The sequence below is a fragment of the Daphnia magna genome, linkage group LG2 (genome assembly GCF_020631705.1).
Source record: "Daphnia magna isolate NIES linkage group LG2, ASM2063170v1.1, whole genome shotgun sequence".
Lineage (NCBI taxonomy): Eukaryota > Metazoa > Arthropoda > Branchiopoda > Diplostraca > Daphniidae > Daphnia > Daphnia magna.
In genome coordinates, this window is record NC_059183.1 from 13455137 (window position 1) to 13480103 (window position 24967).

Sequence of the window (24967 nt, forward strand, 5' to 3'; positions counted from 1 at the left end):
CTGCCGCTCTCTTTGCATGCTATGGCAGAACACCATCATGCACTCACCTGCTGATGATACTCGTTCCTTCACCTGGTTTTTTTCTACCTCCCTTTCACGTATGTTGCAATCACTCCGATAAGTAGACTTCATCGAAAATTTACATACTTGGAGAACCTTACAATTAGCCCAGAAAGTGTAGCTTTCTTCAAGCCTTGAGTAACGAAGGCAGTACAATAAGAAACGAGTTTTCCATTCTTTGAATCTGCTGATCTAGCTTTCTCTACAGTTTTGTTTTCCTTTAAAGGTCGCGTTATGTTTGAATAACTGGATCTGCTTTGTTGTTATACAAATGACACGTTTATTAACGTGAAAAATTACTTTAAATTGTGTTTTGTCATCTCATCACTACGTAATTGTCCGTTTTTGTTTATTGCAATTCAAGGACCCGCAAATCACCTTTTTTTGTGGCTTAGATGTGTCATACTTACCAATATCAATTAATATTGGAAAAGCGTGCCTTTATTTGCGCAGGTAAGTTATTTGAACCACGGCGCACGAGTTGTGAGTGTCCATCTAAGCTCAGGTACCAAATACTTGGAGTTGACGGTTTCACTGTTGGCGATGACGGAGGGCTTTTCTTGAATTTCACTGATTCCACGGCATAAGGAGGAACAATCGGCGTAGGTGCCTTGATTGAGGATTGCTTATACTTTGGCCAATTGGAACGAAGCCACAAAAACAGGCGGCGATAAAACAGGTAATAAATTATTTCGATGACGCTGATGAAGCTCATGCCTAGACCGAGGCCCAAAAGTCCACCGGCTGCAGCTATAAAGAGGACAAAATAGAACGTAAAATGTTAAGACATTTGTCAATTATTGCCTTGTAAAAACTTCGTCGTAAATTAGTCGAAAGCAGACAATGAGAATAAGCAAAACAAACAAAATTACAAATAAAGTCTTCGATTCCGTAACGGATGTCGGTTCTATAGCGCATTCCGGTCTGCTCCTTGTAATAGACGTGAAGCATTGCCACGTTGGACCTATAGGTTAGGTGAAAACAGGAACGTATACACACCGTTAAAGCCGTTGTCTTCAAGGAAAGCCGTGCAATTTGCAGCATCAGCTATACCCGTTTGGCAGAATGTGAGGAAGCATTTTGCGGAAAACTGAGCAGATGACTTACTTCAAATACTCCTTTGTTTCAGGACCAGGATTGAGGTTGTGCCTAGCTACGATGCGTTTAAAGGTTCGAGTTCGGTTGAACCCACGTCCAGGAAATGAAGCATAGGAAATTTCTGGCTCGTACCAAGTGTCCGAACAGGGAGGCAAACAATTGCAGATCTCACCACAGTAATCTCCTCGTGAATGAATGTCCTCTACCCATAAAAAAGCAAAGTTAAGCTGTTTATAATTTAGGAAATATCAGGCTAAACATATTTAATTACCGTACACCTCGGAGATGCAAGAATACGCATTTATTTCACACAATTTTGTCTGATTGTCCCCTGCAACCAAAGGATTGTCCATTTTACAATTGATCTACACATTTGATCTTGCATGTTAGATGCAGCCATGAATTTTTTTTTAAATAAGTAATCAAGCGTCAGTGCGTAGGTCTTGAATAAGTGTGGCATGAGGTCGTATTAAGTTTTACCTTTGAAGAAAAAAGGACGACAGTGGCATCGATCTTCCATCATTTGGGTATCGCATTCGACAGAACAAGCCGATCGACTGTAACGCTGGAAGTATTTCAGTTTCTTTTCGCCCTCCACGTAGCACTGACGTTTGTTTGGCGATACTTGTCGTGCTACTTCGTCCGCGTAGAAAGATGTAGTCGCTTTCACCGCGACGAAACTAAAACAAAGCGTATGTCTGTTACCATTGATGAAACGAGACTATATAAGAACTCAAGTGAAGAAGTAGAGTGTATTCTTACGTTTCCGTCCCAAGCCCTATCACAAATCCTCTGAGGGACACATCAGGAAACTCTTCCGGCGAATGCAGCAATACCTGAGGGTTTGTATTTAAACTTTGACATAATAAATAAATATTAGGATGGAGGTAGATATCATTACTTTAAAACCGTCGAATTTCCCGCTGGTTACACTGCAGTCGTCAAGATCGGCGTCTAAGACGAGAGTTAAACCCATTCGATATCCGTTGCCACTCACCTGTAAAGGCTCATGAAGTGGCCTGTATATATGTGTAAGGGAGAAGATGATTGAGGGATAAGCGTAATGCGGATAGGCTACGTTAAGTATTACTTGGAATCGAGATCTAAGATCGTGTCAAAATATTTGCCACCATTAAACGTGCAGCATATCCCATCGTCAGTTGGTAAAAATGAAAAGTATTGCATACATGGTTCCGTGAGACCTAACCAGCTACAATCCAGGACCATGTCTGAGCAAGAAGGGGCAGTCTGTTTCAGTATAAAAGGGGGGTTAATAATGTATGCATCACACATGACGATTTGATATTACCTTTTTCAGAATTCTAAATAAATCGAGAGCAGAGATATTGCGTGCCTCGTAATAACTGCCTAGCCTTAAAAGTTCTTCTTCGTTGTTAATAGCTCTATCCAGCTTTGTCATGTATCTCAGCGTTGATTGCAGTTTAATATACGAAACATTCACGAACCTTGTGTTTACAGAAACAATCAAATGTGGCCGATTGCGTTCGATTCCTATACTACAAAGTTAATCTTACTTCGGATTGTCTAATATCGCACCGTATAGTTTTCTCTGGGAGACTTTATTGACATTGCAGATAGTAACGGCTGGAAAAAAGGTGTTTCTGAGCGGATACAAGTGGGTTTCGACGGACGTGAGTAGAGGAGATTGCTCCCATTTTTGCCACATTTGCCAGCAAAAGTAACCGGAGAAACAAACACCGGAGAGGAAGACTAGAAACCACACAATCCTTAATCGAAACCGTGGGTGGAAAAATGAAGTCGTTTCACATTTATAGCGTTTCATTTAAAGTGATGACATAAACATACCTTTCAAAAAGTAAACTTCCGTCTTCGAAAATGTGGTTTAGCCCATGAATAGAGGTATTTGCACAAAACTGTTGTAAAATCTTATGCTCCTTTGGAAGCAATTTCTTATGGTTTTTCCATCTTTGACGAGGCATAGCGCAACACTATCACAGCACACTGAAACTTCGACACTGATTTACGTTCTGGCAGTAAAATCTCTTTAAACCAGAAAGTGCTATGTCTCCTGCAGTGTATCACTAAAGTGTGCTGTCCTTTCTTTACGTTACAATAACTATCTTTGTGTGTTTTAGAAAATGTTGTTCCCCCAGGAAAGGAAAACTTTCTCCTAGCATTACTCAGCTTTGGCTTACAATAAAAAGTAAAAATAAAAACCAGTTCTCGATTCTTATTACATCATGATCAGGCAAGCTTTCTCTGGTTGTAGTGCTTTTGCTTTTCCTTTTAGTGGGTAACTGCAAAGCCAAAATGATTCAACACGTCTTACCTATAGAGTAATAGAGTATAAACCTTGGTGGATGACGTAACCTATAACAAACAGATTGACGGTGAATAGGGTTGAAGTGAAATGAGACTGGAAATTTTCGGTCCTCATTCAGTTCTTTTCCTACCACAGCAATAGAATTTGGAGAAATAGGACTGACTTTTAAGAAATTAGACTGACCTTTTACGCAATTCGAACAGAGGGTTAGAATGAAAATTGCCAGAAGTCCTATTTCACCGGCTATACCGACAGAAAAGTAACAGGTGTGTAATTACACGTAACAAGAAGGTATTTTTTTTTTGTCTTTCCCTTCAATAATTGAGACGCCAGTGATCACGAATTATAAGACCCTAATTCCAGTATGATTAGCTGTCTGCATTATGATTGCGTCAGATTAACACATTGAGATATGTATAGCTATAATACCCAACTGATTTATACGCTGTATTTCACAATGACTGATGGCGTACGAATAATTGACAATCACATAATGGGAAGGACACAAAAACTTCCTTTCGTTAACAAATTGTATTAAACGCAATGACGACGAAAGATTTAATATTTACTTAGCCGCTTCTGCAAATGTGGAGGTAAATTGAGGGAATGACGGCGTGTTAAAGGGATTTGTCTGTCGAAACTAGAAGACGAGATGGTAGCGATAGATGAGGATAAGGTTGCTGAAGATGGCCACACATTATTATTTTCGGTAACTTCCAAGTTCCTTGGATTGCGTTTTCTTTCCTGTCTTGAATTTCTACTTAGAATACGCGTCACACGCATCGTTAAGCGTGACAATTTGACGCGCTGCCATAAAAATAATCGTCGGAAGAAGACATAATATAGGATTTCTATGACGCTGATGAAGCTCATGCCCAGTCCGAGACCCAAAAGACCACCTATCGAAGCTAAATAAACATTCAAATCATAATTAACTTCATCATCATTATTAAAAAAAAAAAAAAAAAGAAAAATGATAGAGCCAATTAAATAGATGACATTTGAGGTAATCAAATACAGCCAGATTACCGATGAAATCTGCAGCTCCGAAGCGAATATCCGTCCTATAACGCATGCCCGTTTTTTCCTTGTAATAGACGTGCAGCATCGCTACGTTGGACCTGCAATGGATGAAGCCAAAAATAACATCAGTATATTGTTACATCAGCCAAGTAGAACTACCCTCCTATTAAACAAACTCATATAACTAATAACGATTACAAGAAAAATTACTTAAAATATTCAGTCATGTCCACACCAGGGCCAATCTTGCGCTTTCTCTCTATTCGTTTGTAAGTACTTGATCTGTTGAATCCACGTCCAGGGAATGAAGCGTATGAAATTTCAGGCTCGTACCAAGTATCAGAGCAAGGAGGCAAACAATCGCACACATCGTCGTCATTTAAACGAATTTCCTCTGTGCAGGAAAACGCAAAATCAACCAACCAATAAAGTAATGGACTAAATTGTTATACCAAAAACTTTGGCGATGCACTTGTACGCTTGCATTTCACAAAAGCCCGTTTCATTGTCCCCTATAAGAAATAATTTCACAATGGATGTTATTGAATTCCAGTTCACTTAACCTAAATGTGCTGTGCGTTGAAAATGTTATATATATAGCTTTACCTTTGAAGAAGTAAGGACGACATTGGCAGCGTTCCTGCATGAGCAGAGTATCGCATTCGATATGGCAAGCTGATCGGCTATAATACTCGAAATATTTGAGATTCTTTTCGCCCTCCATTAAGCACTGACGTTTCTTTGGCGAAACCTCTTTGGCTACCTCCTCCGTGTAGAAAGACGTAGTTACTTTGACTCCAACAAAGCTTCAAGATAGGTGTTACATCATTCGGTAAAGAATCGATGGGTAAAAAAGAATTGTTTCTACAATATTACGTTTCGGTACCGAGACCCAGGACAAATCCTCTGTCGGCTACGTCAGGAAATTCTTCCGGTGAATGCACCAACACCTGAGTATTGTACATTAAAATGCATGTTGAATAAGATAAAGCTGTATTACCAGACTTTAAGATGAAAATGTGCTGATTTCCGTTACTTTGAAACCGTCGAATTTGCCATTTATCACGCTGAAGTCTCGCAATTTCGCATCGATAACTAGAGTCAAACCCATCCGATATCCATTACCGTTGACTCGCAAAGGTTCCCGCGTTTCGTTGGAACTGCGGATGACCGCGCAACGAGTTGTACATTTGGCAGGTTACTCATCCGCAAAAAAAATATTTGATTGTCATGATGTTACCCTGACTCAATTCCAAGCATGGAGTCCAAATATTTTGCGCCGTTGAATGTGCAACACATCCCGTCGTCGGTCGGTAAAAACGAGAAGTATTCCATGCATGGTTCTGGAGATTCCAACCATTTACAGTCCATCATCATATCGGAGCACGCTGGTGCAGCCTGATATTTTTGAAACACGCTGTATTTTTAAAAGACTGATAGTCGAGGTGTTAGCGAAAATATCTTACCTTCTTCAAGATTTCAAACAAATCAGATGCAGAAATATTTCGGGCTTGATAAAGTTGACTCATCTCCAGCAGCTTTTCTTGATTCTCCTCGTCGTTATATTCGTCAAAAGCCCTGTCCAGCTTCGTCATGAACCTTAGCGTCGATTGTAACTTGGTGTAAGAGACGTTTTTAAACCTTATCACGAAACAGCCGATCAAATGATGTAATGCAAGCTGCCAGCAGTAAATACTGTCCTTTTTACTTACTTGGGATTCGCTAAAATTACTTCATAGAGCTTACTTTCTGAAACTTTATTGACATTGCAAATGGTAACGGCTGGAAATGGAACATTCTTTAATGGATAGAGCTGGGTTTCCACTGAAGTAAGAATAGGGGATTGCTCCCACTTTTGCCATACTTGCCAGCAAAAGTAGCTTGAGAAACAAACACCAGACAGAAATACTAGAATCCACACAACTCTTTACGGGATGTGATACAAGAATGTTTAAATATTTAGCGAAGGAAAACAATAATTCGTGGACATTTCGTACCTTTCGAACATCAAACTACCATCTTCGTACACGTGCTTTAGTCCGTGAATGGAACTAGATTCACAAAAGTGTTGCAAGATCCGCTTGTGTTTACGTTGAGCTCTCACTTTTTCGCTGCGAGTCATGTTTTATTCGAAAAGCTAAACACAACTGCAGAAGCCGTGGCACTGAGATACAATTGCTTGATTTGTTGCCACTTTAAAGAATGTTCTGCTTCTGTTCTCTCCATTTCGTCAAGCTACCTTATATATAAATCTTCAGAGTTTTACATATTAACGAGGGCACTACTTTCTCTTTTTCGTCATAAAAAATTACATCGAAAAGCAAAAGTTCTAGATCCCTAACGACCGACTTAACAAGCTTTCTCTGTGTATCAATCACACCAGCGCTATAGAACGTTGAATTGTTCATACGACAATCTAACTCAGTGAGCATCTCATTTTCTGATGAAAGAGCGAAGAAGGTTTTTGAAAAAAAAATATCACTTCGGAGAATAGATTTTTAATATGACTATAAACTTCTAATGCCAATTTTAACAATTTACAGCTAGCACAGTTTTATGAACTCAAACAAAAACTGAATGTATATTTGCTTAATGCTCTTAAGCTCTTACTTTTCTTCTTGTCTAGCGAGGCCGTGTCTGTCGCGACAGTTTAAGCTGTGCTGAGGATATAATAGTGTGTGCTTAGTCGACTTTTAAGTAGTCTACTCCCTCAAAGGCGCGTACTGATTCTATTATTAAAATAACCTTGATACAGATACACTACGTAACTCGTTAACTGTTATCTGGTAGGAGCACCGTCATTCTAGATGTCAAGAATATGCTCGTTGCAAAAAAGGCAAAACTTTCACCTTGCGTCGACTATGCCCCCTAAAAGAAGAAATAAAGAATTCAGATTTATTCTGTCCTTGCATCTCAGCGAGTGTGGGTTTTCATTCGATGTCTAAATTAATTGTAAATGATTGAAAGCTTAATTATCTACAGAGCTTATGCATTACTGTGACGAAATATTTTATTTATACGGTTCATGCGAGGGTTCATGGATAGAAAACCTGAAGTATAAGAAGCGAGAGAGCGGGATTTCTTCTTATAATATTCAGTTTACATTGGAAAATTCCTTTCATTTACAGCAATTATTATTGTTTCGATATATTATTTCTAACAACAGTAGCCTAGACTATATATTCAGTTCTTTCACTTATCGTCGATTCCGGAAGAATGTGATGTGGAAAAACTTAAATTTTTTCCGATTTTCTTTGACTTGTAAAACCGGTTTCACTACCATTCTATATACGCTTGTTAGTTAAAATGAAATGTATTTGATAGGGAACATTGATTATGGGTTAAATCAATGCCGAGCCCAGGAGCAACAAGTTTTTGTGTGTGCTAATCATCGCGCCACACCCCAAAAAAGCCAATGGCTATTTGTTCTACTGGAAGCTGATTTTTTTTTTTGCAGTATAATTATTGGCTTTCATTCCTATCGGTCATGCGCATAACAACGTAGGATTATTCGAAATCCAGAAACGGAGAGTCATCAATATTTGTAAAGTCGTGCCTCCATATGTGCCGATAAGTTAAGTGAACCCCAGCGAACTATTATTGCATGTCGTGACTCGTGATGTCCATATAGGTTTGGTTCCATGGTCGATATGTTTGGGTGGAGGGCCCGACTTCTCTTACTTCATCTGAATCAGACGCATGTGAAGTTTTCAACTTACGGTCTGTTGAAATACATTATCGCAAGAAAAATGTGGCGAGCAACGGAAAAGTAGCCGAGTTTGATGCACGTAAAGTATTTCAAAAAATCTAGATATACAGTAGTAAAAATATACATGTATTTGACTCGCAATTCAACTTTGATCACACAAGTAAACTTTTTTTTTACTTATTACTTGAAGGATTTAAAACAAACATAAAAAACAGGTAGACAAAGCTGTGCACCAGCACATAACAGCGTAAGCTTGGTACAGTACAATTATTAAGTATATTTAAAAAATAGCTGACTTGATGAAAAAATTAACGTTCAATTTTGAGTATACTATTTTGTTTTCAGCCAATGCGAATAGATGTCATTTTTTGCAGATTTTGAGGAAAAAATCAGGGGAATCCCTCGCGCGGGGAATTTCCTTCGTTTTTTTTCAACTTTTTTGTTGGTTTTCCCTAAACACTCAGAATAATTAAATAACTATACATGGTTTACATTCAACAATTAACGAGAATCCTGAAAATCGACTTTATTTTTACGTGGGACGTGAAGTTAGTTAAATTAACGTAAAAAACGTGTTTACTTGGTTAGTGCGTTAGCACGCTAAGCGCTAGCGTGATATAGCAAAGGTATCCGGTATATTTCACAAACGGCTAATTGGACAAGAAAAAAAAACCACAACCTGGTAACCAGCATTCGATATCAAATATAACGTATGGTTTTCAAACGGTTCCAAGCCTTCCCACTTTTTCATAATTCGCTAAAATCTAAATATAGTAAAAAATACATGATTTTGACTCGCAATTGAAAAGTGGTTAGGAAACAGGTTTTTTTTTTACGTACAACTTAAATATTAAAAAAAAACGTAAAAAACAGGTAGACAAAGTTGTGAGCCAGTACGCTACAGCGCCAGCTTGATGCAATAGCCTTGACTACAATTATTCAGTATATTTTAAAAACTGCTGATTTGGTTAGAAAAGGAATATTTTTCTCGGAATCAATGTTCAATTTTGAGTGGGATTTTTGATCAATGTGAATTTGTGTCAATGTGATTTTCAGCCAATTCGAAAATGTTTAATTTTTTGTATGTTCTAACGTGCCTCTCCTTTTTTACGCTGAAATATTGATCATATTTATTTAGGATTCCGAGACACCCGAAGTCTAGAGCTTTTTAAAATTTTATCAACTTTTTTTCTAAATCTTTTTGTTTTGTTTGTTGTTTTTGTTTTTTGTTTTCGATTCGACAACGTCTTGGAACAGCCGACAGTATATAGAAGACCAATCCCAAGACTGCGGCATGTATGGCCGCACTCGTGCACCCAAAATCCTAAATACTACCAATACCAAAGCCGACAGTATGAGTGTAGTAGTTTAGTTTTAGTATTTAGTGTCATACATGGCCGGGTCTTCATTACTTTGATGAGCTTGCTTGAGATTATGGACAAGATTCCTATTCACTGCCCTGATTAACAGACAATTTGCTCTCTTTAGATTTTACGAATCTTTTTTTCCCTTCACGAGTTAGTATTTCATATTTGATCAAAGAACACATTGTGGAATGTGCACGAATGTCTTTGTCTCCATTGAAACTTTGAGCACTTGATATTTAATTACGTTTTTTTGCTCTTTGATTCAGTGTTTTAACCATGGTTTATCAAACCTTGTATACACCATGGTTTTAACCAAGGGTTTTAACTGTGCTTACTAACCTGGGAACACCTTTCTTTTTGCTACGAGTTAAACCCTTTTAGTTAAAGTGATTAGTCTTGCCAATTGTTCATTTTGACGATTTTGATAAGGAATTGGACAATCAATTCTGGTCTTATGACAGCCATAATTTCATGTGTGTCTGACATTGGCTACTATTAGTATTACAACAATATTAATATATGCAAGGTTAGTAAAACATATTGTTGTGATCTCCATTGCAATATATCTCATAGCTCAAAACATTTTTAGGTACTGTTTGCATGCAAAGATGCTGATCTTGATTGACCTGTATCGGTTCAAGCAGGATCATTGTCTTAAATGAAATCCATTTGCAAAGTGTTTTGACACTGACATCCACACTTTTCTGTTCAGTCATAGAAAAGATGCCTACCATTTTGATGATGATTGTTTTGTCAATCCCTAGAGTTCTTATCTAATCAATGGTTCTTGTGTAGGTGTGTCTGAATTTGCGAAAAGATTGTTTTGACAGAAACTTTTGTAGGAATATGGCTATAAAAAGATTATGTTGGTTGAAGCTAGGGTTTGGAAGGTTTCATAATTACCATTTGTGTTCTTATTCATGGTTTATTTTCTCTGATTAGATTTACATTGTGTACCAAAGTGGATTCAATGAGATTGCTGACACCATAAATGGTAATGAATGGAAGCGTGGCTAGAACTTTCCATGGTTGAATCAGCCCATCATGAGGTACGTACGGTAGTATTGCTTTGCTGTTTGACTGTTAAATTTTCACGCCGTTAAGTTCCATGAGCAAAAATTTTTTATTCCTTTTGATTTCTTCTTTTCTTTCTATGGATTAAAAATCAAAGTTTATTTAGCGATTGACTGAAGCGGCTAAAAATAAGAAATCACGCGATGGCGCGACTGGATAATCCACATCCTGCGTTACCAACAATGTTGGCTGTATTTTATTGATATAAATTGAAGAATTTATTTAAATAACGAAAATGTTGGGCTTAAATGAAGGGGTATTTGGGGTTTAGGATAAATCTTGTCACACTGTTTCAAATTTTCTAATGGTTTAAACGTCTATTGCAAAGACGGTCGAAACTGTTATGCTATGAGCCATGACGTATTTCATCACAATTACCCAAGATTTACCTACATGTAGTGGATTTAGGACCTTTATTGGTAATAGGCAAATCTTGGGTAATTGCCACAAAAAACGTCGTGGCAATAAAAATATTTTAATTTCTTGCCAAGACGAGGAAGAACCTATCAGGTGTCGTGGTAATCGGCGAAAAAAATGGTTAAATCTATTGCAACGAAAGATGTTGTGGCATGACAACCAGAACTGTCTATGCAGCAACATCTTTCATGGCAACAAAAATATGTTTGTTACAATGATAGCCTGTAGGTTCTCTCATCGTGGCGGTAAATTCAAATATACATGTTGCCACGATATATTTTGTAGAAAGTACCTATGATTTGCCTATTGCTACGAAAGGTTTTTCTTTCACTTATGTCATGGCTAAAATTGGTTAGGTAAGTTAAATTCAGTCGGGCCACCTAATTAGGTTAGGGTAAGGTAAGTTAAATTATTTTAGGTCGCATAAGTTAGGTTAGATTAGGTAGGTTACATGATCTTAGGCCATCTAAATAATGTTAGGTAGGTTAATATTACATAATTTTTACTTTTGTTGACGTAATTTAAATTATTTTTATGAATTATGTCGTGGTAATAGGCATATTTGAACTGGGAACGCGACATTGGACCCCCCAACAGTGGCAACGGAGGGTACCCCGACGAAAACAAACGGGCCCCTCGACACTAGCCCCCACCCCCTCGACACCAGTCCCCCCCGACATTGGCCCCCACCGTTTTTGCAGGGGGCTACAGTCGGCGAAGAGGGCGACACCAGCCACCCCTGGCAATAGAAGCGGGGGGGCCTTTGTCGTGTAGGCATACGACACCAGCGTCCCCCACTTAAAATCATTCAAGTACGGGGGGGCCAGTGTCGTAGTATCATACGACACCAGCCTCCCCCCTCAAATTAATTCAATCGAAGGGGCTGTCGCAGTGGCAGTCGACAACAGTCCCCTTATGTTGATAATCGATTGTTAGGCCGATTTCGATCGCCAGTCAACAGTCCAACATGGTCTCCACGGTATATACCGACCGTTCGGTAAGATTGCATTCCTGCTTTCCCTCTCTGTAGTCCTATCTACAAGTAGTGCCGCCAACGGCCGAAGGAGGAATTAAAAGCTTCTAAACAGTTTTGACAAACGAAATTTACTGGCGGTAATTTACAAATGGTTACTACTTTGTGATAAAATCAGTGCCTCGACTTAAACTATGGATAATTTAGAAGATGAAAAGGATTTAAGAAGAGCGCTAAAGTAGCCTAAGAGGAGAAAAAAGCAAAGCAAAAGGGAGAAGATTAGGACCTAATGGTGGGACTGGAGCTGAAGGATATGGTCTTTTTAAAAAAGATAGGTTGTTCCCACAAGCAGATATACCTGCTCCTTCAACAAAGTTGCCTAATGAACCTAAGGCGAAAAAAATATATATACTGTGAAATCACCAGAATTCCTAACTGGTGGTTGTGCAGAAAATTCTTGTAACCAAAAACAAGGTAAGCATGTGAACGTAGAACTTTGAATTATACAAATCTAATTTACATTAATATATGTGCAGATGCTGAAAAAACCAAGGATGGTTATAGCAATCACACAAGAAGGCAATGAGATTCAAACACCAACAGAAGAAGTAACGAGTAAGTATTTTGTTCCTTTGTTTGTTTTGTCCATCATACACTAACTTACTTTCTGTCTAGAACGGCTGGCCACTCTAAAAATGAGGGTTGAAAGAATTCAAGATGAAGCAAGTATTGAAAATGCTTCTCTTGTAACCCAATCACAGGCAATGACCAGAATTTCATATGATAGAACTTGGTTGAAGAGGAGAGAAAATGTCGATGCTGGGTGGGTTATCAACAGAAACACATACCTCTCAGCTTTTATTAAGCACAAAGCTCTTTCGGAGAGAGAGGTATGCTGTAATTGTCATATTTCAATTCCCTATCTTGCTGTGCGATGCAACACTTGCCATGCCAATTTATGCCCAGAATGTGATTGGGCATTTCATTTTAAAAGACCGTTCCACTATCGAGAACTATTCGGAGAGAGTTCGTCCAGGCCTCTTCTACCGTCTGAGTGTGTCCATTCAAATGGACATGTTGTAGAAAAAGGTAAGTAAAAAATTATGTGTAGGTAGATATACAATGAATAGTGATATTTTTTTTACGCTTACAGCCGTTCCAGGACCGTTACATATCCCTCCTGATTGTGCTGACTGTGCTGAGAAGAGCACGGTTCAGTTATTTTCAGGATCTACGTGCATCGCAATTGTAACAAAAGATGGTAAGTTCTTATTTTTAGTAAGATACAATGAATAATTTCATAGAATAAAATGTGTTGTTTTGATAGGACACTAAAAACTAGTCATATCCCGTGAAAATTTCGATTTAATCGACACCTAGATGCTGATGCAGCGTTATTTGAAAGAAAAAATTGCCAAATCAGTGTTTTTCTTTAAGAAGCTGGAAGATGATGATACCAGCAGCTCCTCCAGTTCATCAGATGAAGATCAATTTCCGGAAGGCTCATCAGCTGAAGAGGAAGAGATTGGAAGAGAGTAATTGAAATGTAGAATAATAAATTGATAATACATTTTTAAACTCTCTTTAACTTGTTGTTGAGTTATTCGTTTGTTACTTATAAATATTCAAGAATGATTAGTTGTAAAAAAGCAAAATAATGCTAATTGGTTTTTATGGTGTTACAACTGTTGCAAGGTGAATCGAAACACATTTGTATTTCCCACCATTAAAAATGGTACCTGATTTGTCGTTTACTTTTTAAAGGTTTTTTTTGATAATATCACGTGGGAAAATTGATTTTAATGCATCAAAAGATGCACGGGTTTATAAAGATTCTAAAAAACCTAGTAGTTAGCTAAAGTAATCAGGATAAATGCCCAAACGAGCATGCAAAAGTTTTGTCATCTTGACTCATCCCCACCCCCCACAAAAACTAAGCAAAAATCAAAAAAATTATTTGCGACTTAGTTATAGGTGTAAACGTCATAAATGTTATAGAAATTGATAGCTCTTGAAAAGATCTATCGAATTCTATAAAATTTGAAACAAAAAAATTGAAAACAAAAAAATTTCAAAAGAAGTTTTACTTTTCCGTTTTTGTGGTTCACCGCAGTACTCGGCATAACCGAAAAAATGAAAAAGTAAAACTTCTTTTGAAATTTTTTTGTTTTCAATTTTTTTGTTTCAAATTTTATAGAATTCGATAGATCTTTTTAAGAGCTATCCATTTCTATAACATTTATGACGTTTACACCTATAACTAAGTCGCAAATAATTTTTTGATTTTTGCTTAGTTTTTGTGGGGGGTGGGGATGAGTCAAGATGACAAAACTTTTGCATGCTCGTTTGGGCATTTATCCTGATTACTTTAGCTAACTACTAGGTTTTTTAGAATCTTTATAAACCCGTGCATCTTTTGATGCATTAAAATCAATTTTCCCACGTGATATTATCAAAAAAACCTTTAAAAAGTAAACGACAAATCAGGTACCAGCATCTGGCGGCCATTTTTTAATGGTGGGAAATACAAATGTGTTTCGATTCACCTTGCAACAGTTGTAACACCATAAAAAACCAATTAGCATTATTTTGCTTTTTTACAACTAATCATTCTTGAATATTTATAAGTAACAAACGAATAACTCAACAACAAGTTAATGAGAGTTTAAAAATGTATTATCAATTTATTATTCTACATTTCAATTACTCTCTTCCAATCTCTTCCTCTTCAGCTGATGAGCCTTCCGGAAATTGATCTTCATCTGATGAACTGGAGGAGCTGCTGGTATCATCATCTTCCAGCTTCTTAAAGAAAAACACTGATTTGGCAATTTTTTCTTTCAAATAACGCTGCATCAGCATCTAGGTGTCGATTAAATCGAAATTTTCACGGGATATGACTAGTTTTTAGTGTCCTATCAAAACAACACATTTTATTCCATGAAATTATTCATTGTATCTTACTAAAAATAAGAACTTACCATCTTTTGTTACAATTGCGATGCACGTAGATCCTGAAAATAACTGAACCGTGCTCTTCTCAGCACAGTCAGCACAATCAGGAGGGATATGTAACGGTCCTGGAACGGCTGTAAGCGTAAAAAAATATCACTATTCATTGTATATCTACCTACACATAATTTTTTTACTTACCTTTTTCTACAACATGTCCATTTGAATGGACACACTCAGACGGTAGAAGAGGCCTGGACGAACTCTCTCCGAATAGTTCTCGATAGTGGAACGGTCTTTTAAAATGAAATGCCCAATCACATTCTGGGCATAAATTGGCATGGCAAGTGTTGCATCGCACAGCAAGATAGGGAATTGAAATATGACAATTACAGCATACCTCTCTCTCCGAAAGAGCTTTGTGCTTAATAAAAGCTGAGAGGTATGTGTTTCTGTTGATAACCCACCCAGCATCGACATTTTCTCTCCTCTTCAACCAAGTTCTATCATATGAAATTCTGGTCATTGCCTGTGATTGGGTTACAAGAGAAGCATTTTCAATACTTGCTTCATCTTGAATTCTTTCAACCTCATTTTTAGAGTGGCCAGCCGTTCTAGACAGAAAGTAAGTTAGTGTACGATGGACAAAACAAACAAAGGAACAAAATACTTACTCGTTACTTCTTCTGTTGGTGTTTGAATCTCATTGCCTTCTTGTGTGATTGCTATAACCATCCTTGGTTTTTTCAGCATCTGCACATATATTAATGTAAATTAGATTTGTATAATTCAAAGTTCTACGTTCACATGCTTACCTTGTTTTTGGTTACAAGAATTTTCTGCACAACCACCAGTTAGGAATTCTGGTGATTTCACAGTATATACACACCCCTTTTTCAGTGCATTCTTATGGCACTACGTGTCTTAGAAAAAATGCAATAACTCTTGAACCGCTTGGGCTAGATTTTTTTTCCTTTTTTCTGTGAGTAGATCTAATGATGATCTACATTTCTTATACACATGAAGTCGTCGTAGGATTAACCCCCACGGCGCTACGGTATCGTTCACTTTATTAGGTACACCCCGTTTTTCCCCATATGCGCCGTGTTAAATACGGCGTTTTCAAAAATATACAAAAATACTAAAAATAAAGCTAAAATCTTTTTCTTTGTGCCAAAAGATGCACAATTCTTCACTCTATACTAATCCAAAGTATGATTTACAGTCAAACCAAATAAAAAAACCCTTCTCTATACCCCGAAGTTTACCCCCATCAACATTTTTACGGCAAAATCAAAACTGGCGATGTCGCCACCAGAGGCACTGCAAGATTCGGGCTGTTGCTACCAGCCACCAGCTTTCACAGAATATGGTTTCAATTTTAATCTTAGTTCCATTAGAAAATAAACAATGAAATATGCTATATGCGATGCGAAAATGAAAATAATCAGATTTTTTTAAATATCTTGTGTGCCCCTTATCGCATTGGCGCAGCAACAGCCCGAATCTTGCAGTGCCTCTGGTGGCGACATCGCCAGTTTTGATTTTGCCGTAAAAATGTTGAGGGGGGTAAACTTCGGGGTATAGAGAAGGGTTCTTTTAATTGATTTGACTGTAAATCATGCTTCGGATTAGTATAGAGTGAAGAATTGTGCATCTTTTGGCACAAAGAAAAAGATTTTAGCTTTATTTTAAAATTTTTTGTATATTTTTGAAAACGCCGTATTTAACACGGCGCATATGGGGGAAAACGGGGTGTACCTAATAAAGTGAACGATACTGTAGCGCCGTGGGGGTTAATCCTACGACGACTTCATGTGTATAAGAAATGTAGATCATCATTAGATCTACTCACGGAAAAAAGGAAAAAAAATCTAGCCCAAGCGGTTCAAGAGTTATTGCATTTTTTCTAAGACACGTAGTGCCATAAGAATGCACTGAAAAAAGGGGGGTGTACCTAATAGTTTGGTGGGTACTGTATATTTTTTTCGCCTTAGGTTCATTAGGCAACTTTGTTGAAGGAGCAGGTATATCTGCTTGTGGGAACAACCTATCTTTTTTAAAAAGACCATATCCTTCAGCTCCAGTCCCACCATTAGGTCCTAATCTTCTCCCTTTGCTTTGCTTTTTTCTCCTCTTAGGCTACTTTAGCGCTCTTCTTAAATCCTTTTCATCTTCTAAATTATCCATAGTTTAAGTCGAGGCACTGATTTTATCACAAAGTAGTAACCATTTGTAAATTACCGCCAGTAAATTTCGTTTGTCAAAACTGTTTAGAAGCTTTTAATTCCTCCTTCGGCCGTTGGCGGCACTACTTGTAGATAGGACTACAGAGAGGGAAAGCAGGAATGCAATCTTACCGAACGGTCGGTATATACCGTGGAGACCATGTTGCAACAGTCAATGGTGACGCCCATTGAAAGTAGTGATGGCGATATATCGCGAAGTATAGACATTCGATATATCGATATCGGTATCTATATTTTACAGACTTATCTGTATCGGTTATGTTCGATAACTTTACGCACCGAGAGCGCATACAAATCTAATGCCTTGCATTAGTTGTACCAGTATGGTATAACGGTATAGATCTAGTCTGTGACCATCGAGGTTCAACGTTCGAATCTTAGTGCAGTCAAAATTAGTAAAATCTGCTATGTGTTGATTTAGTATTTTTATCGATAATGAACCTCTAGTTTCACACAACGTTAACAGTGAAAGAACTTGATGGGAATTTAAAGATTATGGGCAACTGTTAAAAAGAAAGGAAGGGTGAATTCCAGTGAAGATGGCGGAAAGAGCCGGAGGGGGCTGGAAAATAAAACAAAGAAAAAATTTGTTTCCACTCCCCCAAAGAGATGTTAATCCTGAGGAACTACAGGAGAGCATTATTTCGGTGAACGATAGATGGCGTTTCTAGTTCGTGTATTTAGCGATAGATGGCGTTTCTAGTTCGTGTATTTAGCGATAGATGACGATGCGTTATCTATATTTACAGATATAGACAATCGTTATCGTAGTAAACGATATCGATATATCTAAAAGAACCGATATATCTATTCGAGTACAGATATATCGCCAACACTAATTGAAAGCCGTTACGAAGAACGTCGTTGTTGTGTTGCTCTAAAGCAAAGCCGTTTGTAAGCCTCTTGGAAAGTTTAGATATTATTTTGTGATAGAAATACCCTGGAAAACGGCATTTGAGAGTAGAGTTTAATTTTTCGTTGGTATCTGAACCAGTATGGAACTTTGTTCAAATCAATGGTATCAACTTGCTCTTAGACGGGCACACAAAGCCTGAACGTTATTATTTTCTTAATCTAAAAACTTCGCCAATTAATGTCTTCCAATATTTTTAGTTGCAGACTTTACAATGCTGACCAGTTATCTGTGGGTGAAAACCTTATCAACAGAATTTAAATTTAACAATTATATTGAGACTGAGAAAACACATGAAAAAACAATTGGTCAAGTAGGTACTGGTGTACGTAAAATGGCAGAAGCTACTACATAATCATTGGATCACTAACTTTTGCAGACTACAAAAATAATGCCTACTTCCCATATTTATGTTATTATAGACCATGGAATGCCTACCACTACCAGCTAGCTGTGGCTGCAAATCTACTTCACAGAGCTTAAATCTGCCCATGTGTGATAAGTGGTGACTGTAGTACAATACAAGATGGAACATGGCCTTGAAAGACAACAGTGAAAATGGCAGTGTTGTATGTTTGCGGTTACAAAGCATATCCCACTAATTGTTCCTACTCTCTCCTTTTATAGGTTGACAGCAGAGGTATCATACTCTTCACTAAAAGAAATTAGGTTCCAACATGATTGCATTTTGGTACAGCTGTGTACAGGAAAAGATCTATTGGTAAATAAACGTAGATCACCCATTAAAAGTAAGCGCTTTGAATCAGCCTCCTAATACATGTCAAAGCCCAATTGTTCTTTACAAATGTTTCAATTGCTTTTTAGTGATTTTGTAGTTATCATGTCACTACTTTAAAAATTCAGATTAGATCAATTTTGGTGTTTCCAACTTGCCTTTGTACAGGAACCTGTAGCCTGAAAGGTATTTGATTAATCTACTAAGTATCAACTAACTAACATTAATTAATGTCTACTTGTCAAATCTTCTGTAAGTTGTAGACTGTGAAAGGCTGAACAGCCATCTGCATTTAGAAATCCACCTGACCAAGCCTAAGATTCTTAGACTGAGAAAACACAAGCTGAAGAAGTTGCAAGGAAAAAAAATATGGAAGGTAAAATTACTGAAGATATTCTAAAATCTGTTGTGTAAATAGTTAAAGACATTTTTGTCAGGAACTGTTCAAAAAGTATTTGTGGCACATTCAAAACTCATGGAAATAAAAATTCATTTGTGGATTAAACCAGGCAATCAAGCTTATAGAAAATTATCTGTGATAACTTAATATAAGTACGTAAGATAAAGCAGTCAATTCAGGAAGTTAATTGGATGACTAAACTAAGGCTGAAGTAGAAAACAGCATGGAACATGACCACAGAAGACAAATTCTAAACGTTAGTTGTAGCAGATTAGTAGGCCTATTCATTATGGATTTAGTATTATTATGGATTAGCAGATTTAGTATTCTATTACTCTGGTTCACTGGTTGTAGATAGCAGAGTCATAGAACCTGGCTTCTATGACTCTGGTCAGAGTAATAGAATACTACAATAAATTATTATTATTATTATTAAATACAGAGTAATAGTATTCTATTACTCTGCTCTGGTTGTAGGTTGTTGTGCTACACAGTATATTCTACCCCTTGTTCCTATATTTTGTTATTTTACAACTGAATAGCGCAGGTAACTAACTCATCATTGTAGATGATTACATTTGTCTCGGATCAACAGTTTTTATTTCTGTATGTGTTTTAATGTATTTTATTATTATTAATATTTAATGTTTTAAATCCATTTTTCTAAATATTGTCTTTTTTTCCTCGAATAGGCAACGTCGTAGAAAAACCCATTTTTGTGAAGTATATTCGACGCCATTATGGATGTTCTGTGAAGTGAGAATGTTGTCCAGGTACTTCGTTAGTTCTATTAACATTTTGGTGGGGTTGTTTGAGATAATTCTTCAAAATCTTAGCCCTATCTCTTTGGCCAATCCACTTTCTTTTTTCATACAATATTATTATTAATTTATTTTTTTTTAAAGATTTTCAAAGACACTTCCATATCTTGATCAAGGAACACATTTTGCAATGTGTATGCAACTGTGCTTTGATCTCCCTAAGAACTGGACATTCAACATTTTTCTTTGCTGGTCTGCCATTTCCTTACCTGCTAGTAATGGTATAAAATTTGTGCACTTAATAATATGGTGATACATATATGTGGGAAGTTTCATGTTATCTGTCAAAGTTTTTCAAATGTGCTTGCTAATTCTGAAGGGGGTGGGGGTAAAAATGTTCTTGAATGATGGTTGCAAGTGTCAAGCCTGATCATTGTTTAATGCAAACCTCATTTGAAAAATAGAATGGGAAGAAATGGGATCATCAAGTATGTAACATGGTTTGTTGGCAAACTCTGTTTAGCATATCAGCTCATAAGTTTTGTTTTTAATTATCAATTGCAACAATTAAACAAAGGTACTTTTAATTTTCAGGTGACGGAAATGGGTAGACAAAAGATGAAATATGATAATGGTCAGAAGCTGAACATGTTAGGAGTGGAATTATGCTCGGAAGGTGATGGAGAACAGGATGGATGTGCACTTGTACAGTACAAAGAGTAACCAGTTCACGAGAAGGTTAAGGTATCCGAAATGCATTAGCTGCAATTCTTTGATTTGCTAGAATTGACTACTTGCATAATTTCCTTTGAATTGAAATGTAGAAAGTTGACAATGTTCGCGATGCAATACGTTTCAGAGTTCCATCGCTTGGGTTCAGGAATGTTACGTTCCTTTTTATAGAACCCCTCAGGACCCTGAATGTGAAAGGCATTGGCACCAGCCAACACTGAAATTTGCAAGCATGATTTACCAATGAAATGTGGAATTCCAGGTTTATCAAGAACTTGTATCGGGCAGCTATGGTATTTTTCGTTAATTTTCTCCGATGATAGTGTACCCCATCACATCTTTCCACTCCATCTTGTACATGATTCATTTCCCGAGTAGAAAATCGATTAAGTCGCGTCTTTCAAATAGATTACTGAACCAATTATGGAAACTGATCGGCAGCAATTCAGGTTCACCCAGCTCTTGCCATATAGACAAGTAAATGCACGATAATCTACAACGTTTATCTATGGCCAAATCTACGGGATTTGGTTGCTTATAGAATCCGAACTCGTCTTGTAACTGACATGGGAAAGATTTTCCGCGATTCCGTCATTGAAGGGAAGAAATCTTCCCTAGAATTTGTCACCATTCGGGATGATCCGGTTTATTCGACTGAGTCGTTTTTACAGCTCGCAACCTTGCCTTCATTTTTTGCCTTAACTCATTGTTGGTCCATTTCTTGGCTAGAGCTGTCTCATCCTAAAAATATGTTATGGCTCTATGTTGTTAATAAATAGCAAACAATCTCGCATTTTTCACCGATCGCCCGTAATTTTGATCTAGCAGCATCGCGCTCTTCTAATAGTTTAATCTTGGGTCACGTAATCAGCTTCTTCATGTTCGTTTTAATTCAGCACTCAACGAATTCAACACTCCCTATCCTGTAGCTCCGATCCGTTATGCGCTAAGTTGGTGTTAATCTTTCTTGTTATAGAGATGTTATGCAGTATGTCGTGGAGGAATTTGACCAAAAGTATGCAGAAGATAGCATAGACTCTTAACTCTCTTGGAGAAACAGCGAATGAATTGCGTTCAAAATTTCTCTAGACTAAATTGTATTGCTAATTAACGAAAAAATTTGTTTGCAGATGGCAGTAAATTTGTTGCGATGAAGCATGACGATTCACTACTACTCAACACATGCTGCGACGAAAGACTACACTGAATGGAAATAAGAGCTCCATCAGTGAGACGAGTTGATTTGGACTAGGTGGAATATCTGAAGTCTTCAAGAGTCGCACCGGCATCCGTGTTTCTGCTTTCGTTCCAGCACATTTCTATGTCGGTAGCACGTTGGGCGTATCAAAGGAAAAATTAAGAATGCCAATCTGAAGAAAACAAACAAAAACGAGGTCGCAGATTCCGTTTGGCAGGAGTTTGGTATTCTGTGGTGTTTACCTAGTCGAAGTATAATACACGACTTTGTTAGAGAGTGATGTTTGCGTTAGATTGAGTAAAACATGGCTAGCCAAGATGTATTTTCTGAAGGTTCTTTTAGATTTAGTTTCGGCAGCTCGTTTCTGTGCGTGTAACAATTTTACCGTTGGCTAACTGAAGTAGGTGTAAAACACCACACTCAACTGTCAAAGAAAGAACTTGAAAAATTTCGCTGTTCATGAAAAAAAAAATTTGAATTTTGATAAATTTTGTGAATCGTGATAGGGTTTCGAAGTAAATGTAATTTTATTTCAAATAATTTGTATTGTGAAGTTAAGTACAAATGAGAAACATACATAAATGGAATTTCATTTATTGTCCCACCTCCATCCCACAATTCCACCACTGTTTTCATTTACATAATTATACAATAAATTACAATACATTACAATACAAATACATACACTGAGTTAACCCGTTGGCTGCCAAGCCATTCAACCCGTAGGTTGTTGTCTACAATCTACGCATCGTCGTCTGAAGGATCCACGATCTGATGGGACTTGTCCGAAGACAAGTCCGGGCTGACACGGCGATGGAAACCTTTACAGGGAATGCACACCCTCGGGTAACCATCACCGCATCGAACAAAGAGAAGTCCCTACTGGTGCATTGCCTAACCGCCTTTCGGCGGAGCACTGCCCTACCCCATGGCCATGGGGCAGAGCAGTGCGCGCGGTCCCTACAGCTAAAAAAAAAAATGGGAGCAAAATGGGTGGCAGCCAACGGGTTAACTCTCACACACAACACACACAACACACACACACAAACAATACCAAAACAGACGAGAAGTTCCACGTTGCAGCGAAAGCCATCGCCGTCAGCTGTTTTGGAGCCGCAAAGATAACGAGATGCCCTCTTTCACTCGGCTGTGGGCATTTGCTGAATTGAAAATTCACAAATTAGACATTGACATAGTACTTTAAGCAAATCAAGTATACTTACGTTTTTAATCCCATACGACGGCATGATAACTACTTGACAGCGTTTTTTTTAACATAAACGCAAATGAAAACTTGCAAATTCTACAATAAAAAATGAAAACTCAGAATAAGAATACAAGATAAGTTAAATTACAGTACCATAATGAGGTGATGGCATGAAGAGTATTTTAAAAGGCTGGCATAACAGTATGCATGTTGTCAGGCTAAGAAGAGTGGTAAAGGCTGCAAACAGTTGAGATGGCATTTGAAAATGATCATTTCTATAAAGTTCCAAAATGAAAAAAAAAAAAAAAAAAATTCTGTGACACTGCCAGGTGAAAAGAAAATTTTTATAATACCATGCTATGATGCTGAAGTTAACTGATTCTGGTTCACAGCTGGCAAAGAAGGGAAGCTGTGAAACTGGATGTTGATGGTTGGCTAAGTGTAGAAACTTCCAATACTGGATCTGAAAGAAACTGGTAGTAGATGGTTGACAATCGAAAGAAGATGATGATTCTGTAACAAAAAAGAAAGGATATTGCACCAAAACAAAATTAGACAATGAGTCAAAATACACAGTCGAGTCTGATGATGGTATGGTTAATCTTGCTGTTGCGGAGCCATTCCTTGTGGACTTGAATTCATGAGCAACTCAAGAAAAGAGTAATGCCATTTAGTGCGATGTTTGTCTGGAGCGAGGTGAAACTTTGTCAGTGAGAAATGGCCTGATAGGAAGAGACAAACAGCAGCAGTTCATTACTTTAATTCAGTGTTTCACATACCTGATAACAAGGGAGACAATGTTACATAGAAAATATAGAATTTTGAAAAGTTTCTCCTCCAACATATTTCCTATTGATCAAGAAACTGAAAAGGAGATCACATACCGTTATAACTGAGTTTAAAATCCTTAGAAACACACCGGAGTTACGAAAAATTGCTGACACAAATTTCACTCATTACTTGCAATTACTCAGAGTGGGGCACAGCACAGCAACGCCATCTAATTTTCTTATCTGTAACGATTCACTCTTCTATTCCGTACAGAAAGGTTATGCACAAAGATTCTGCACTGCCATCTATCGACAATTTATTCAGTATAATTAAGCAATATTATTATTATTATTATTATTACGTTGCAAATAAGAAAATTATATGGCAGATAAAGACCCAATCGGCCTCACAATCGATTATCAACAAAAACATCTTTATCTATTAACACGATAATCTATCGCATTCTCTCTCATCGTGGCAGTAAGTTCAAATATGCCTATTGCCACGACATAATTCATAAAAATTATTTAAATTACATCAACAAAAGTAAAAATTATGTAATATTAACCTACCTAACCTAACCTTATTTAGGTGGCCTAAGATCATCTAACCTACCTAATCTAACCTAACGTAATTTAGGCGGCCTAAGAGCTAAGATAAACATTGGTCACTTTTTTTAGGTGTTCCTGAAAGAAGTTAAATTATAGGGAGATGTTACGCGCGTTTACGCCTTGATCGTTGAGCATTAGCGAACTTTGTCTTAACAATGTACGTCAAAAATTTAAATCATTCAAATCGGCAATTGAAATCGTAATTAGATTGAACTTTTTTTTGCTATCAGATGTTACTCAGTCAAAGAACAAGGATAACGATTGTAGGAAATTTAACGATAACGTGAAAAATAAATTTTGTTTTGACCTATGATAGTTAGTGCGGGTTATCCGGGATTCGGTTTACTACCGGAAGGTACTGGCGCAACATTTGTAAAGAAAAGAGAAATAAAACGTACCAAAACTTTCCGG

The 24967-nt window shown here is 37.3% G+C and overlaps 3 protein-coding genes and 2 long non-coding RNA genes across 14 annotated transcripts; 2 read left to right on the forward strand and 3 right to left on the reverse strand.

The window, feature by feature from the left end:
• Positions 1 to 320: 320 nt before the first annotated feature.
• LOC116916679 (pickpocket protein 28) lies at positions 321 to 3239 on the reverse strand. Its single transcript, XM_032921978.2, has 11 exons — positions 2986 to 3239; positions 2694 to 2906; positions 2468 to 2624; positions 2249 to 2406; positions 2060 to 2177; positions 1921 to 1994; positions 1639 to 1838; positions 1430 to 1489; positions 1168 to 1360; positions 933 to 1024; positions 321 to 810 (listed from the first exon to the last, which is right to left on the reverse strand). The coding sequence occupies exons 1-11, from the start codon at positions 3117 to 3119 to the stop codon at positions 476 to 478; spliced, it is 1734 nt and encodes a 577-aa protein (XP_032777869.1). The 5' UTR covers positions 3120 to 3239; the 3' UTR covers positions 321 to 475.
• Positions 3240 to 3897: 658 nt separating this feature from the next.
• LOC116916673 (pickpocket protein 28) lies at positions 3898 to 6752 on the reverse strand. 2 transcript variants are annotated; one of them, XM_032921970.2, is made up of 11 exons: positions 6484 to 6752; positions 6199 to 6411; positions 5953 to 6127; positions 5727 to 5884; positions 5523 to 5646; positions 5363 to 5436; positions 5093 to 5292; positions 4939 to 4998; positions 4697 to 4880; positions 4493 to 4584; positions 3898 to 4398 (listed from the first exon to the last, which is right to left on the reverse strand). In XM_032921970.2, exons 1-11 carry the CDS (start codon positions 6606 to 6608, stop codon positions 4022 to 4024), a joined length of 1782 nt encoding a protein of 593 aa, XP_032777861.1. In that variant the 5' UTR covers positions 6609 to 6752; the 3' UTR covers positions 3898 to 4021. The 2 variants fall into 2 exon arrangements, with proteins under 2 accessions (XP_032777861.1, XP_032777862.1); XM_032921971.2 differs by having other exon boundaries at positions 3898 to 4371; positions 6484 to 6742.
• A 2397-nt stretch (positions 6753 to 9149) lies between these two features.
• On the forward strand, positions 9150 to 13609 carry LOC116919860. Of its 3 annotated transcripts, none has more exons than XR_006643596.1 (8): positions 9150 to 10088; positions 10152 to 10611; positions 11610 to 12166; positions 12234 to 12500; positions 12563 to 12641; positions 12702 to 13115; positions 13180 to 13287; positions 13354 to 13609. XR_006643596.1 is itself a non-coding variant. In XM_045169816.1 (7 exons), exons 4-7 carry the CDS (start codon positions 12563 to 12565, stop codon positions 13359 to 13361), a joined length of 609 nt encoding a protein of 202 aa, XP_045025751.1. In that variant the 5' UTR covers positions 10505 to 10611; positions 11610 to 12166; positions 12234 to 12500; the 3' UTR covers positions 13362 to 13609. The 3 variants fall into 3 exon arrangements, 1 of the variants encoding a protein (XP_045025751.1); XR_006643597.1 differs by having other exon boundaries at positions 9156 to 10088; positions 10505 to 10611; XM_045169816.1 differs by lacking the exon at positions 9150 to 10088 and having other exon boundaries at positions 10505 to 10611.
• A 4449-nt stretch (positions 13610 to 18058) lies between these two features.
• On the forward strand, positions 18059 to 22243 carry LOC116916803. Of its 7 annotated transcripts, none has more exons than XR_006643599.1 (9): positions 18059 to 18245; positions 18341 to 18465; positions 18563 to 18889; positions 18966 to 19062; positions 19134 to 19252; positions 19969 to 20049; positions 20182 to 20318; positions 20632 to 20781; positions 20862 to 22243. It is a non-coding gene; the product is annotated as an uncharacterized LOC116916803 (long non-coding RNA). The 7 variants fall into 7 exon arrangements; XR_006643602.1 differs by having other exon boundaries at positions 18341 to 18457; XR_006643603.1 differs by having other exon boundaries at positions 18341 to 18453; positions 18520 to 18889.
• Positions 22244 to 22475: 232 nt separating this feature from the next.
• On the reverse strand, positions 22476 to 23980 carry LOC123470098. Its single transcript, XR_006643598.1, has 5 exons — positions 23747 to 23980; positions 23528 to 23687; positions 23328 to 23449; positions 23191 to 23270; positions 22476 to 23127 (listed from the first exon to the last, which is right to left on the reverse strand). It is a non-coding gene; the product is annotated as an uncharacterized LOC123470098 (long non-coding RNA).
• Positions 23981 to 24967: the final 987 nt, after the last annotated feature.

What these genes read in the sequence shown, in the direction of transcription:
- LOC116916679 (XM_032921978.2), bottom strand. Translation starts at nt 3,119, where the DNA reads ATGCCTCGTCAAAGATGGAAAAACCATAAGAAATTGCTTCCAAAGGAG. An exon ending in TATTTAGAATTCTGAAAAAG is followed by an intron (nt 2,407 to 2,467) that starts GTAATATCAAAT and finishes ATACTGAAACAG; the next exon opens with ACTGCCCCTTCTTGCTCAGA. An exon ending in ATCTTAGATCTCGATTCCAA is followed by an intron (nt 2,178 to 2,248) that starts GTAATACTTAAC and finishes ACATATATACAG; the next exon opens with GCCACTTCATGAGCCTTTAC.
- LOC116916673 (XM_032921970.2), bottom strand. Translation starts at nt 6,608, where the DNA reads ATGACTCGCAGCGAAAAAGTGAGAGCTCAACGTAAACACAAGCGGATC. An exon ending in ATGCTTGGAATTGAGTCAGG is followed by an intron (nt 5,647 to 5,726) that starts GTAACATCATGA and finishes GGTCATCCGCAG; the next exon opens with TTCCAACGAAACGCGGGAAC. An exon ending in GACATGACTGAATATTTTAA is followed by an intron (nt 4,585 to 4,696) that starts GTAATTTTTCTT and finishes CATCCATTGCAG; the next exon opens with GTCCAACGTAGCGATGCTGC.
- LOC116919860 (XM_045169816.1), top strand. Translation starts at nt 12,563, where the DNA reads ATGCTGAAAAAACCAAGGATGGTTATAGCAATCACACAAGAAGGCAAT. An exon ending in ACCAACAGAAGAAGTAACGA is followed by an intron (nt 12,642 to 12,701) that starts GTAAGTATTTTG and finishes CTTTCTGTCTAG; the next exon opens with AACGGCTGGCCACTCTAAAA. An exon ending in TGGACATGTTGTAGAAAAAG is followed by an intron (nt 13,116 to 13,179) that starts GTAAGTAAAAAA and finishes TTACGCTTACAG; the next exon opens with CCGTTCCAGGACCGTTACAT.